The sequence below is a fragment of the Trachurus japonicus genome, chromosome 24 (genome assembly GCF_045865225.1).
Source record: "Trachurus japonicus isolate A0001 chromosome 24, Traja_1.0".
NCBI lineage: Eukaryota > Metazoa > Chordata > Actinopteri > Carangiformes > Carangidae > Trachurus > Trachurus japonicus.
In genome coordinates, this window is record NC_140930.1 from 7,554,763 (window position 1) to 7,567,798 (window position 13,036).

A 13,036-nucleotide genomic window follows, 5' to 3' on the forward strand; every position below is an offset into this window, starting at 1 on the left:
TGCCGTTCTCTCCCCTCATTGGATAACACTTGTATCCCACAAGGAAAATTTTCTCCTCGGGTTACAGCAGAGCAGAGTGACGGAGAGACTCGTGTTTAGGCTGAAATACTTCATGTAAGTGATTGCTGACGGAAAATAGGACTATTTAGGACTTATATTAACAAAAACATTCCACTGATATCTGCTTTAATATAAGTCTTAAATAGTTATATCTTCCGACAGCAATCACTTACATAGAGTGTTTGGACCAGAAAACAGGGGTCTGTGAGTCATTCTGCTCTGCTCTGAGCCGAGGAGAAAACTTTTCTTGTATCCTACAAGTTTTATCCAATGAGGAGAGAGAACGGCATGAAGGGCTGTGTGTGCAGCCAAGGGATGCGCCTGAATGTGGTGACGTAGGGACGAGGACCAATAGATCCATGACGAGGGCGGGGGCTGCTAACTCCATCGGCTGACAAGACGTTATGGTGCGTTCAAGGCAGCCTGTAACTCGTGTTTTTCCGACCTGTGAAGTCGTACCAGTTCGATCTGGTACGAGTTCACGGGTCAGAAGTTACGAGTGGCCGTTATAGTGACTTTCACAGGTAAAACAGGTCGGAAAAACACGAGTGGGTTGCCTGGAACGCTACAAAGTCGTAAGTTGTGACTTGAAGCTGTAATTTACAGTTTCAAAAGCCTACCTGGAACGCAGCATTAGCCAAAACGACCGGATCGCTTACTTCTGCTTTAAAATGTTAATTTCTAATGCCAATTTTTAATTAAAAAATATTTACTAAAAGATTTGAAACTGCAACGACTTCAGTAACCTCATACATTCAGTAAAGAATTCTTTTTTTAAAAAAGGTAGTAAGTATTTTTTTTTCTCGATCTAATCTCACCAACTATAGTCAATAATCCATGGTTGTGTGTTGACTCTAATTTTACTATACATGATTAGGAGCTGCAAAAGGAATTTTTTATTTTGTTTAGAACATTTTTATTTACAGGATGCAGATTATGTACAAGAAGCCTATTTACAATAAATTTAAAATAAATATGGTGGACTTCCCGGTGCAAACGCATGCTGTAGCATGTCAAGTAATTTAGTTTACTACTAAGTTTATAGTTACCGGTACACTAAGAGTTATCAGTGTTAAACTATAACTTTTTTTATTGCTTTTTACGCTCTGATCTTATTGTTTCCTCTTTCTGCTGAGCCTGTTTGGCTTCAGAGGTGGATGATTTTACAGTATCTGTAATTAACATGAGTATTGTTATTATTAATAATCGTAGGACTATATTTTGGAAATGTATGTATAACTCTGCTATACTGAAGAGAAAGTGTTTTTTCTTTAATTAAGGTTCAATGAAGCGCTTGTTTCTTTTGAATTAGCTCTTTTTAGTCAATTTTTCTTTTGTTTTGAAAAGATGATTGTTTGAAATCTTAAAAAGAAATGACAATTCCTTCTGATTTCAATGTTGCTTTTGTGTCACATTGTACAAACTTTTTATTCTACAGATTCTTAAAGTCATGTGTTTTTATTCTCATTAATTCTATTCTAATTCTTAATCTGACTTTCCCATGAATTTTAAAATAGAGAGAGTTGGATGTTAAAATAAGTAACATCATCATCTGCAAACCTGTTGACAACGAAGAAGAAGAAGATACAGGGACGACATGCTGCATTTCAAATGGTGCTTTTATTGCAATGTGTTGCATTCCCACATTCATAGATGTTATAGATTTGTTAGTCAAAGCATCATTTCCTCAAGGTTGGCATCCTCACCTTGGAAAAAAAAAAAAAAAAAGCAGAGGGATCAAATGCACGAGGTGTTTGTGTTTTGAGTGTAGTAGAGAAGTGTGTGTGTGTAAACTTGAGCAGCCACGAACATATGAATGAACAAAAAACCTCCAAATTTAGACTTCCAGTAGATGCAAATAAAGAGAGTTTTTTTTTTTTAAGGATTTTTTTTTTTTTTTTTAAGTTTTTAAATCTTAAATTGTCAAACAAACAAACAAAAAAAGAGTTTTGTTTGTCTTACATCAGCCTACAGGGCTCTCACTCCCTGCAGCGACTGGACCCGGCCTGAGACTGATTGTCTACAACATTCCAAAGAAAAGGTAGATTTCTTTATAATTCACGTTACACACCTGAACAGGGGGGAGTTGGGGGTGGGGTGGGTATTAAAAGAGAAGAGAGAGATAGAGAGATAGAGAGAGAGAGAGAGAAAGAGAAAATATAACATGCATAAAATTCTCCCAGATGAACATTGTCACTCATATTGTCTTGTAATAGCTGCTCCGATGCCTCGTTAAAAACAAACTTTACATGAGTGTAATATACAAAACTGGACCAAAAAAAAATGGGTAAAATGTATAATATATATTTATATATATATTTATTTATATTAATTTGTACAAGGGAGAAAGTGGAACCTTGGCCTTTTTTTTTTTTTTTTTGTCTTTTTCAAATTCTGCAGAGAAAGCATTATCAACACCCCCACCCTCCCCAAAAAAAGGACAACACAAAAGTGGTGAGTTAATAATAATAATAACAATAAGCCTTCTTATTTAAAAAAAAAAGATCTCTGAACCATGTTATCCAACCTCAGTCCCGATAAGGCAACACTTAACAATACTTGACAACTGTAAATGGTGACGCTGTGGTGGCTTTGACACAGAGCAGAGGTTTGAACACCTGCATTAGGAATGAGTGGGTGTTATTATGAGTCTTATGAGCGGCGCACAAATACCATTTTTGGACCGATGACAAATCACAATACTTGATCGTATTTCACTCAACAAACTGTATCTTGCTTCACTTTGTGGAAATAATACAAGAGTTATAATAAGTTTGTTTTGTTTTTTTTGCGATGGATTTCCCTGACACCAAAACATGATTAGCGACACACGACATGATGTGCCCGATCCTGCACCGACCGGGCTTTGGCCCGATCCTGGTAATCAGTCAGCACACGGCTAAATATCCTACAAGAGTGTGTGTGACAAGACGAGCAGAACAACAGAAGACGAACAACACAGTGAAGTGTGTTGTTGTTCATGTCAGTGCACAATTGTTGCTAGATAGCAAGAGGTTAAGTCTCACACAACCAGACTTTTGACTTGTACTAATAAAAAAACTAAAGCGAGTGAGTGTCCACCTTGGTTTAAGGAAAAACACGTTGCACAAAGCTGCAGGAGAGAGGGGAAAGTGAAACGCCGGTGGCAGCAGCTACGGAGCAAAGTGTTGTTGACGGTTGCTGAAAGTGTGTTTGTTGTGAGCAGGAATGTTCTGAGATTCAAGCTAGAGGAGGAGAGGTTGTCGTTTTGTTTTTTTTAACAGTTCGCAGAGGAGGAGGAGGAGGAGGGGCAGGGGACGTCACCTGAAGAAGATTGGCATAGTATTCATACTGAGGATCGGTTGGCGTAAGACAGAAAAGACACTGAGAAAGAGAGAAACCTACATTTACAAAGAAGGTAAAGAAGGTGTGTACAATTTTCTTTGTCGTCGTTTGGATAATGGGTCTATCCACTACGGTCGAGTTCTTCATTAAGAACCTGAGCAATTCGTTTCATTTTTTTTTTCAAATTTAACTACTAAAACTATAACATTTTCTCGGTACATTCAGGGGACGTTAACAACTTCTTCTTCTTCTGTCTCTGATCTGATTGAGACAGGTTCTGATGGCCTTTTCACTCCGAGTTAAATCCGATATAAAGTGCAAAATTAGATTGTATTTGCAAATTCCTGGAATAAATCTGATTAATCTTCTACGTGTGTAAAAAAGTCATTTTAAAATACAGTAAACTTTATTAATATTATTATTATTTTTTTTTTTATAAAGGTGAAAAAAGGTTTTAAAAAAAACCCTGGTTAACAAGGTTATTACTGTTAAACAGCAAAGGAGCAATCTTCACTGCAGAAAGTATATACACGAGGCACCTCAAGTTTGGTATAAAGTATTTAGTTAATGGGGAAAAAAACAAAAACAAATGTTTGTTTTTTTGTTTCTTTTCTTCCAAGAATGAGATTATAAGATGAGAAAGGTCATCAGATATCAACTAAATTCACTGAGGGAGGGGCGGGGCGGACTAAATGAATGATTCAGAATTGCTCCAGTGTTAATCCTACTACATACCCAAGTCAACGTGAGGAAGGAAATGCTTGTTTTTCAGTAAGGTGCATAGCTAAACGGTTGCAATGTTTTCTTTCTTTCTTTCTTTCTTTCTTTCTTTCTTTCTTTCTTTCTTTCTTTCTTTCCTGTAAACGAATGATAGCACTTCAGGCTCCAAAATATAGAAAAACTAAAACAGAAAAAAGAATAATAAGAAGAAGACCTTCTCTAAAGTCTCTGACCTACATACTAACTTTGGGACATCACGTTGGATTTAGTTGCTGATAGGCCACTTTAAAGGACAGGATGGTGCGTAAGAAAGCAACGAGCGAGGAAGGACGAGCGTGCGTTAACGACGGAGAAGGAAAAGGAGTCCAAATGAATAATACTAAGAATAAAAAAATAAAAAGGGCCGCTACATTATGTCTTGTCCAGTGATGATGAGGTTTTGCATATGATATCCATCAAACATCTTGAAGCTTTGGTCATTTTTTTTTTACTATTGACAAATGCAAGAAAAAAAGGCTACATCAGTCAGACAGTTAGAAAATAAAAATAAAATAAAAAATAAAAAATTCCCACTCATATACAACAAAAACGACCAGGCAGGCAATGCTTCTCCATAAAACCAAGGCTCCACTCTCCCAGATCTGTTTAAACTTTTTTTTCTTTTTTTTTGACAACAGAGAAAAATTAAATAATATGGCCTTTTTTTTTTTTTTAAAGTTCGTTTTTTTTTATCGTTTTGTTTTGTTTTTAAATTAACCCGTACAAAAAAAAGCCAGTCCACACTGCTTCTCTCTCAGTAAAATCACATTCAGCAGTCGCTAAAACCATTCTCTGGCATAGTTATATCTGAAAACACCCACAGGTACTGTGCAGGGTCTAAAGAGTAAAAAGAAGAAAAGAATCAAACCAGGACATCTTCCACTTTTCCATCTTAGAGAACACCAGATATACAGTATTAATCACTTACACACATACATACGCACTCACTGATAGTCATATACATACATACATACGTACATCATCAGAAAAATAAAAAAAGTAGAAAATCAAAAACATAAAATAAAAACATGACGGAGGCGAGTAGTTATTTACCACAAACTCGGAGCACTACGTTGTTTTTTTTTTCCCGTTGATTCTGAACAAATACATATTCACATTTCTCTGTTATATACATTAATGTTAACATCTTGAAACCAAATGTTATAAAAAAAGAACCTAAACCTTTGTACCTGTTAATTGTAGTGAGAAAGGGAGGGACTGTCGGTTCCATTGAATGGCTGTTGCATTAAAAAAAAGAAAAAAAAGAAAAAAGATAACATATGCATTGGTTGTATTTGGCATGGTTGTTGTTGTAGTTGTTTTTGTCGTTGCAGGATTAAGCTGACAGTTGCCGCCGTTGAGTTTCTGCACTTTAACAGGGTTGTATAGAGGAAAAACCATTTCCATAGGAATGCCTATTCCAGAAAGGAGGGAAGGGAAGGAAGGAAGGGAGGAGGAGGAGGAGGAGGAGGGGTTATCAATACTGTATGTGTGAAATCATCAGAGCAGATTAACAAGAAGAAGAAAAAGAAGAGAGAAAAAAGAAAATAAAACCTTCCAAAACAAAAAAAATAAAAATACATTCTTCCCACTTTGTGCAGCTTTTGAGTAGTTTACACCAAACGACCAAACAGTGGCACAGGACCGTCACACTGTGAGACTGGGGTCAGATCCAACTTCTGTGTGTGTGTGTGTGTGTGTGTGTGAAACATAAACCAAGTCCGGTTACTGACCGTCATCTGCGCATCCCTGACTGAAGTGCTTCTCTTTCTTTCCAAGTGCAAAATGGACAAAAACAAAAATATATATGTGTATATATATATTTATAGTATATGTATATAAGTGCAGGCGTACATAAGGCGTCACAGCTCGCCCTTCCTTAACCCGCTCACCTTACTACTCCTGAAATGTGTACGAGACGTTTATGGAGGTACATTTGTGTCTTTATTATTCAATCAAAAGAAAAGTTAATTTAAACAAAAACGATATTTTCAATCAAAACAAACTTCACCTCAATCAAAAGCAAAAACATTTCAATCAAAGAAAAAAAGGGTTTGAATGCAAAAAAAATATTTGAGACCCAAAAAATTGCATTCGAGCACTTTTTTTCTTTGATTGAAAAGGTTTTCTTTATTTTTCAATCAAAAAAACCTTTTCAATCAAAGAAAAAAAGGGCTCAAATGCAATTTTATGGGTCTCAAATATGTTTTTGCATTCAAATCCTTTTTTTTTTTTGATTGAAAAGGTTTTTTTGATTGAAGTGAAATTTGTTTTGATTGAAAAATGTTTTTTTGTTTAAATCAACTTTTCTTTTGGTTGAAAAATAAAGACACAAATGTGGTACAAATGTACCTCCATAGACGAGGAATGGAAACCGTGTCTAAGAACTGAAGGAAAAACATACAAACAGACAAACAAACAAACAAACAAACAAACAAACAAACTGTTTTTAAATAGTAAACTGCACCAGTCGTATTTACTGTGCTGCTGCTGCTGCACTGTGTTCTGTCTTACTGAGCTAACCAGGGTGGAGGTAGACGTAGCTGACTTGTTACTTTGAAGGTCGTGGAGGAGGTCAAAGAGGAAACTGTCGATCAATCGTTTTTTACGGAGCAACATGATAGCCAGCAAAATATATATATATGTATATATAAAAAACAAAATAAAACCATGTATGTAACAACGCTACACAGACAGCATCACGCAGGTAGAGGTGAGGTAAAGCAGAAGAGATTGACATGATTTCTTGTTTTTTTTGTCTTCAACGTTATAGCGTCGCAGGAAAAATACACTGACGAGGTCTGTTTGAGCCTTACAGCTGATCCAAAGAAATAATAATAAAAAATAAAATAAAAATAAAATAAAAAACATGGCGACCACCCGAACAAGCTGCTCACAGTGTGAAAACATGATCAAAAAGGATTAAAAAAAAAAAAAAGCTCATGAGGTAATAAAAAAAAAGGTGCTCATTGAAAAAGGCCTACTGATGATTTATCCACATGCTTTTATAATAAATATATACACACACACACACACACACACACACGCACGCACACACACACACACACACACACGCACGCACACACACACACGGAGGAAAAACAGAAGAAATAATAAAAAACAAACAAACAACGAAGAAGTTTTAGGATTGAAACTGAAGTTAAATGAAGGAAGAGTGACGACTGTTCCTGGGCAACTGTTTGGGTACAAAGTGACATTGATGACGATAATAATAATGATGATGAGGATGATGATGATGATGAGCACATCTGCACTTAATAAATAAATCCAGCTGTGCACAAAGTGGCAGTCGCATCGTACGACTCTGGAGGAGTGGGTTGGGTGGAATGTCGACCTCGCATACGTCGTAACGTAACGTATCCCTCTTTATCCGGCTGACGTTGCTATGGTGAAGCATCTCTGGAGGAAAACAGTACACAGGAAAGCCCTCGTAGTATTATTATTATTATTATCATTATCATTATTATTATTATTATTATTCCACTGACGGAGCATCGTGTTGTGAGGGAGTCAATCGGAGAGGGAGGGGCTGGCTGATGGATCGATCGTCTGAAATAAAATCTGAGGTGTGAGGTTTGAGTTGTACATGTATGTTGGAAAAGATGAAGAAAAGAACAAAAACTTCTCCACAGAAAAAGAAAAAGAAGAAAACAACTAAAGAGATAAAGGACTGACACGGGACCGGTTTCATCAGGGAACATCTGGGTTTGTGCTGGAGTCAGAGAGGAGACGAGGCAGATTCAGATTCACCTGGTGGTCGGAACAAATCACTGGATCCTCCCTGATCAAATCCGTCCTGTGATAGCATAATCTTTACTTCTTCTTTTTCTCTTTTCTTTTCTTTTCTTTTCTGGTGGTGAACAGAGGTCTGTTATCGCTGAGAGACACAGTGTCTGACTGAGCAACAGTAGTGTGTGTGTGTGTGTGTGTGTGTGTGTGTGGAGTGAAGTCTTCATGAGGGAACCAGAGGTGGAGGGAGAAGAGAGTTGAATCCAAAATATATAAAAAAAAAAGAAGGGAACAACACTGATTATAGTTTAAAAAATAAAAGATTTTTTTTTTTTTGCGACTTCCTGTTTTCAATTTCATGACAGCTTTAAATTAACGATCCGTCACGTCTTTGTCGTTAGGAAACTTCTACACTTACTTTAAAAATGTCTTTATGTATAGAAAACAATATCCCAAAAGCGCAAATGGCTACATGTGCACGTAACCTCGGCAACAAGAACAGGAAATGCAGTTTGAGGTATTGTTATGCTCTTTTCCTCTCTCTCTTCTTTTTCTCTTTTCTTTACAAAACACATGAACTGTCTGAAAAAAGCTTCTGTTCATACGTTAGAATAAAAAAAAAAAAGAGGAGAAAGCAAAGCAATCAAACCCAGCACCCCCTCCTCTTCCTCTTCCTCCTCCTCTTCATCATTCACCCCCTCCCTCGAGATCTCGATAATATTTAAAACTCAGTCGCTTCAAATTTCTTTTTTCACATTTAGCAAAGATGGAACGAAACTTCCTCCTCGGTGTTTTACAACATCCTGATGCCAGAAAAATCATCATCACCCATAAGAATAATAATAATAATAATATTAATAATCTCAAAAACAGGATTATTAAGAGTTCTTTTCTCTGTTGTTTTAAAAAAATGTAACTAAAAAAAAACCCTGGATCCAATCCCATTTATACATCGTTTTGCTGTTCTGAGTCATCGATTCATTAATTAATTCATTACACTTTTATCTGTTTGTTTTTTTAAAAAAAAAAAGGAAAGCAGTTACAAGAGAAGGGTGAGCTCATCCCCAAGTCTTTGTCCTTCTGTACTGTACAAATACTACTAACCCGCCTGCATGGTGCACATGGCAAACAACACTGATAGGCCGAGAGATAGCATGAGAGATACACAGAGAGAGAGAGAGAGAGAGAGAGAAAAAGAAAGAGAGAGAAAGAGCCCCAACAGGGCTCTGTATTCACAGCTGCGGAGGTGAGGGGCAAAATGTGACGGACAGACAGTTAAATAATCATAACAGTCTCTTTTTTATATATATATATATATATATATATATATACTTTGAAAATAATAAAAAATAAAAACCTCCTCCCAGGGGAGAAAGACACGTAAGTTCCAAACTGAGCAGCATCCCATCTGTCTCCCACCCATCCATCCATCCATCCATCCATCCATCCATCCATCAATCCGTCCGTCCCTCTGTCCATACGTCCATCCGTCCATCCGTTCTGGCTGTTGTCAAAGCTTGTTCTGATGATCATGAAGATGATGATGATGTTGATGATGTCGATGATGACGGTGAGAGCAGAAGATTTTTTTTTTTTTGTTGAAACAAAAGACAATTCAACTCCAAGAAAAATAATAAAAATAAAAAACAGAAGACGTAATAGAATAATATGTAGTAGAAGTAGAAGAAGAAGAAGAAGAAGAAGAAGAAGAAGAAGCAGAGCTTTGGGAAAAACTCACACTTCCACCAGGCACTGTAGCTGATAGAGAGAGACAGTCACAGAACCAGCTGATACTGAGCTTCTATCCCACAATGCCACAGAGGTCTGAAACCTTAAACATTCCCACATCGCTGAGAGACAGGTAGAGAAAAACTAAAACAAACTAAAACAAAATAAAAAATGAAATAAAATAAAATAAAAAAAAAGCCAGAGGTGCTGCTGTGCAGGATACTCCCACACAAAAACAAAACAAAACAGAACAAAAAAAACGCCGAGCACAGCTGTACGCCGCCAAAAACTCGTACTCCCAAGATGCACTGGTGCTGCTGCTGCTGCTGCTGCGACAGAAACCGTCCGGTCAGAAACGAAACGAAACAAAACAAAATAAAAAATAAAAAAAAAATTAAAAAAAAGAGGAGGCCGGCCCTGATTTGACAGTGACGACAACTTGGCAAATCTACAATGATGTCGCAGTTGTTTTCTTGGGTCAGGAAGCAGGAAGTAGGTCACCAAGGAATGAGCAGCAAGACAACACTGCCTTTAATAGGCTGAGGCAGACAGACAGGTTGTCAGACAGATTAGACAGGCAGGTTTAAATACACTGCTGCTCCTTCTGACTTTTAGTCTTTTTTCTTTTAAAAGTACTGGGCGGTTAAAACAACCGGCCCCGAATCCATCCAAACCAATCCAAACCCCCCCTCCCCTCCTTTCCTTTCCTTTCCTTTCCCCTCCCTTCCTTCCCTTGCTCTTTGCACAGAAGTTGATTCGGCTGCGTAACTCCCACCGTGGCGGCCGTCCACACATCCAACCTTCTTTATTTATCCATCCATCCATCCGTCCGTCCGTCCGTCCGTCCGTCCGAAAGGTGAGACAGAGACAGCAATGGGTTTAAGTGAGAAGTAGAGGGAGCAGGAGAGCTGAAAGAAGGGGAGGGAGGTGTCACTCGGTGAGCAGCTGCTGCAGGAGGCTCTTCTGCTGGGCCTGGTTGTTCTGGGAGCCTCCCGGCGCTCCGGGGCCCTTCTGGGAGGAGGAGGAGGAGGAGGAGGAGGCGGCGGCTGCGGCGGCGGCGGCTGCTGCTGCGGCGCCGATGGAGCCCTGGTTCAGGTAGGAGTCGCTGCCAACCAGGTTCACTGTGCACTGGACGTCCGCAAACACCTGAACCTGCTGCACCTGCACAAACACCGGCAGCAGCCACGGAGGCAAAGAGCACGGGATGAGTTTCTGATACTGACCGACGGCTCAAGATGTCGAGGAGAAACAGATACTGAGATCAGATAAGACAAACGCTAAGATAAGTTCAATCTAAACTGAGATAAACTAAAATAACTTGAAGAAAGATAAGATAAACTGAGCCAAGATGAACTCAGGGAAGATAAACAAAGATATAAAATAATATAAAAAAAATCAAAGTGGACAGTACTAAAAAAATAAAACTGCAACAGGCTGGCTAACCCTTTTTTAAAGTAGTGAGATCTTCATCTGCTGGTTTTAAACCATGCACATTAAAACAAATTTAAAGGGAGACTTCACGCAAAATCAATAATAAAAGACGGTGAGTAGAAAATTGGTGAATTATCGATTTTGGGTGAAGTATCCCTTTAAAATAATAATAAAAAAGAAAGACAAAAACAAAACAAAAAGCTAATAGAAACAGGATGCGGTGCTCAAGGGGAGTTGTGGCACATTGGGAAACATCACAATTAAGACAATTCAGAGACATACTGTCCAAATTGAACCATTATATTGAGTTATGCAGATTCGTCAATTTAATTATGTAAATGTAGACCAACTTTACAAATGCAAAGTTGATTTTAATGCACAGAAAACACAAAAAACTGAGTAAAGCATGTCTAAAATACTGTGGACCAGGGTTAGAAGCTGTAGGTTGGGTGTGTAGTCTGTGCACGTGGGTTAAACTGATGGATGGATGAAGAAAAGACAAAAAACCTGCCGGTCCACTAACCTGCTGGTCGCTGCACACTGAACCGACGTTGCTGAGGTTACTGTTGCTCATAACAACGGGCTGCCCCATGGGAGGTAACGAGCCGACGCCGCCCGAGCCTCCGGCCATGGAGACGGTGATGCTCATGTTGTTGTAGACGCCCTGCTGGCCGAACGGCTGCCCTGCGCTCTGTCCCGACTGACTGAACAGGCTGCAGAGGAGGAGGAGGAGAGGGAATCAAACACACGATCACACATGCCTGTTTGCATTATAAAAAGCTGCATGTTGTTGCTTCCTGACCTGTTGCTGACCATCCCTGTCTGTTGCCAGCTCTTCATGTCTGGTGACTGGTAGCCAGGGGGCGGAGCTTGCTGAAGCAGAGGACTCTGGGAGGTTGAGTTCTGAGGTGACAACAACGGGCTGGTCGGGCTCATCTCAGGAGGGAAAGAGGGATCCTGCTGGACCATAGCTTTGGAAAAAAAACAAGTAAGAGAAGGAAGTTTAGACGATTTTTAAAATTAAGTGGTAGGAGATCCTGGAGAAACGGTTCGAGCAGGCGTCATTTTGGAAAACACACAGTTAAAAAGTCTAAGCCCCTTTTTCTTACGCCTCCAGACCGCAGGAACATGCAACGCTTGTTCAACGTTGGGTATGACTAGTAGACTATTAAATATGAAGTGGAGGCTGAAAATCACAGGACATGTCTGTTCTGATGATACAAGTCCGTAATCTCTTGTTTATGACAGATAAGACTACACCAATATACACATTGTAACAACATATATGTGACCTGATCCAGCAAGATGAGTCACAGTGACCCAGATTTAAAAACTGAGTATTTGAGAAGATATGCTTTAAAATGATAGCCTAGTTAAAGTCATACATTGGATGGTTTTCAAGATATTGCCATTTGAATTATGGTCTTCCACTCTCTTTTTCCTATTGAAAACCTGAGAACATTGCGTTTAAACAATATAGAACATCTCTGGTTTAAAGGCCAGCGGACTCTGGCGTCTGTTCCCGTACCTCGTGATTACATGAACCCTATACGGTCCCTTGTTGCCATAGAGGCACCGTTCAAGGAAGCTCGAAAAGCGGAGAATCTCACGATTCAGATACAGTTTACAGCTCGTCTCTATCATAAACAGTTCAGAAGTTATTTCATGCTGTGCTCGTCTTTTACATGCCTTTTCTCAATCATCTGGACTATGAAACTTTGGGAAACTTTCGGGTCACATACGATAAATAACATTTTCTACTGCTTCATGGATTGATTTCTCGACGGCTTCGTTAAAAACAACTGTACATGGCTGAGAGGAGGGTTAGCAACACAGAGGAGAAGGGACCGGACTTGCATAGTTCTCCTTTAAATTACGTGGTTGCAATTGGGGGTGTGAAGAAGGCTTCAAGCAATTCAGTAAAAATGCTCCAGAAAAAGATTTATTAATTTATTATTAAATGCATTTTATCCCAGTGTTGGCG

The 13,036-nt window shown here is 38.7% G+C and overlaps 1 protein-coding gene across 2 annotated transcripts in view; it reads right to left on the bottom strand.

Moving 5' to 3' along the window:
• Window positions 1-8,920: 8,920 nt before the first annotated feature.
• Window positions 8,921-13,036, bottom strand: part of ncoa1 (nuclear receptor coactivator 1) — a 49,195-nt gene continuing 45,079 nt past the window's right edge. The window contains exons 19-21 of one of the 2 annotated variants that reach the window (XM_085770689.1): window positions 11,855-12,023; window positions 11,576-11,765; window positions 8,921-10,782 (exon numbers count right to left, since the gene is read on the bottom strand). In XM_085770689.1, coding sequence (XP_085626815.1) covers window positions 10,552-10,782; window positions 11,576-11,765; window positions 11,855-12,023 — 590 coding nt within the window. In that variant the 3' untranslated portion in view covers window positions 8,921-10,551. The remainder of the gene's footprint in view (window positions 10,783-11,575; window positions 11,766-11,854; window positions 12,024-13,036) is intronic. The other variant, XM_085770692.1, reaches the window with a different exon arrangement.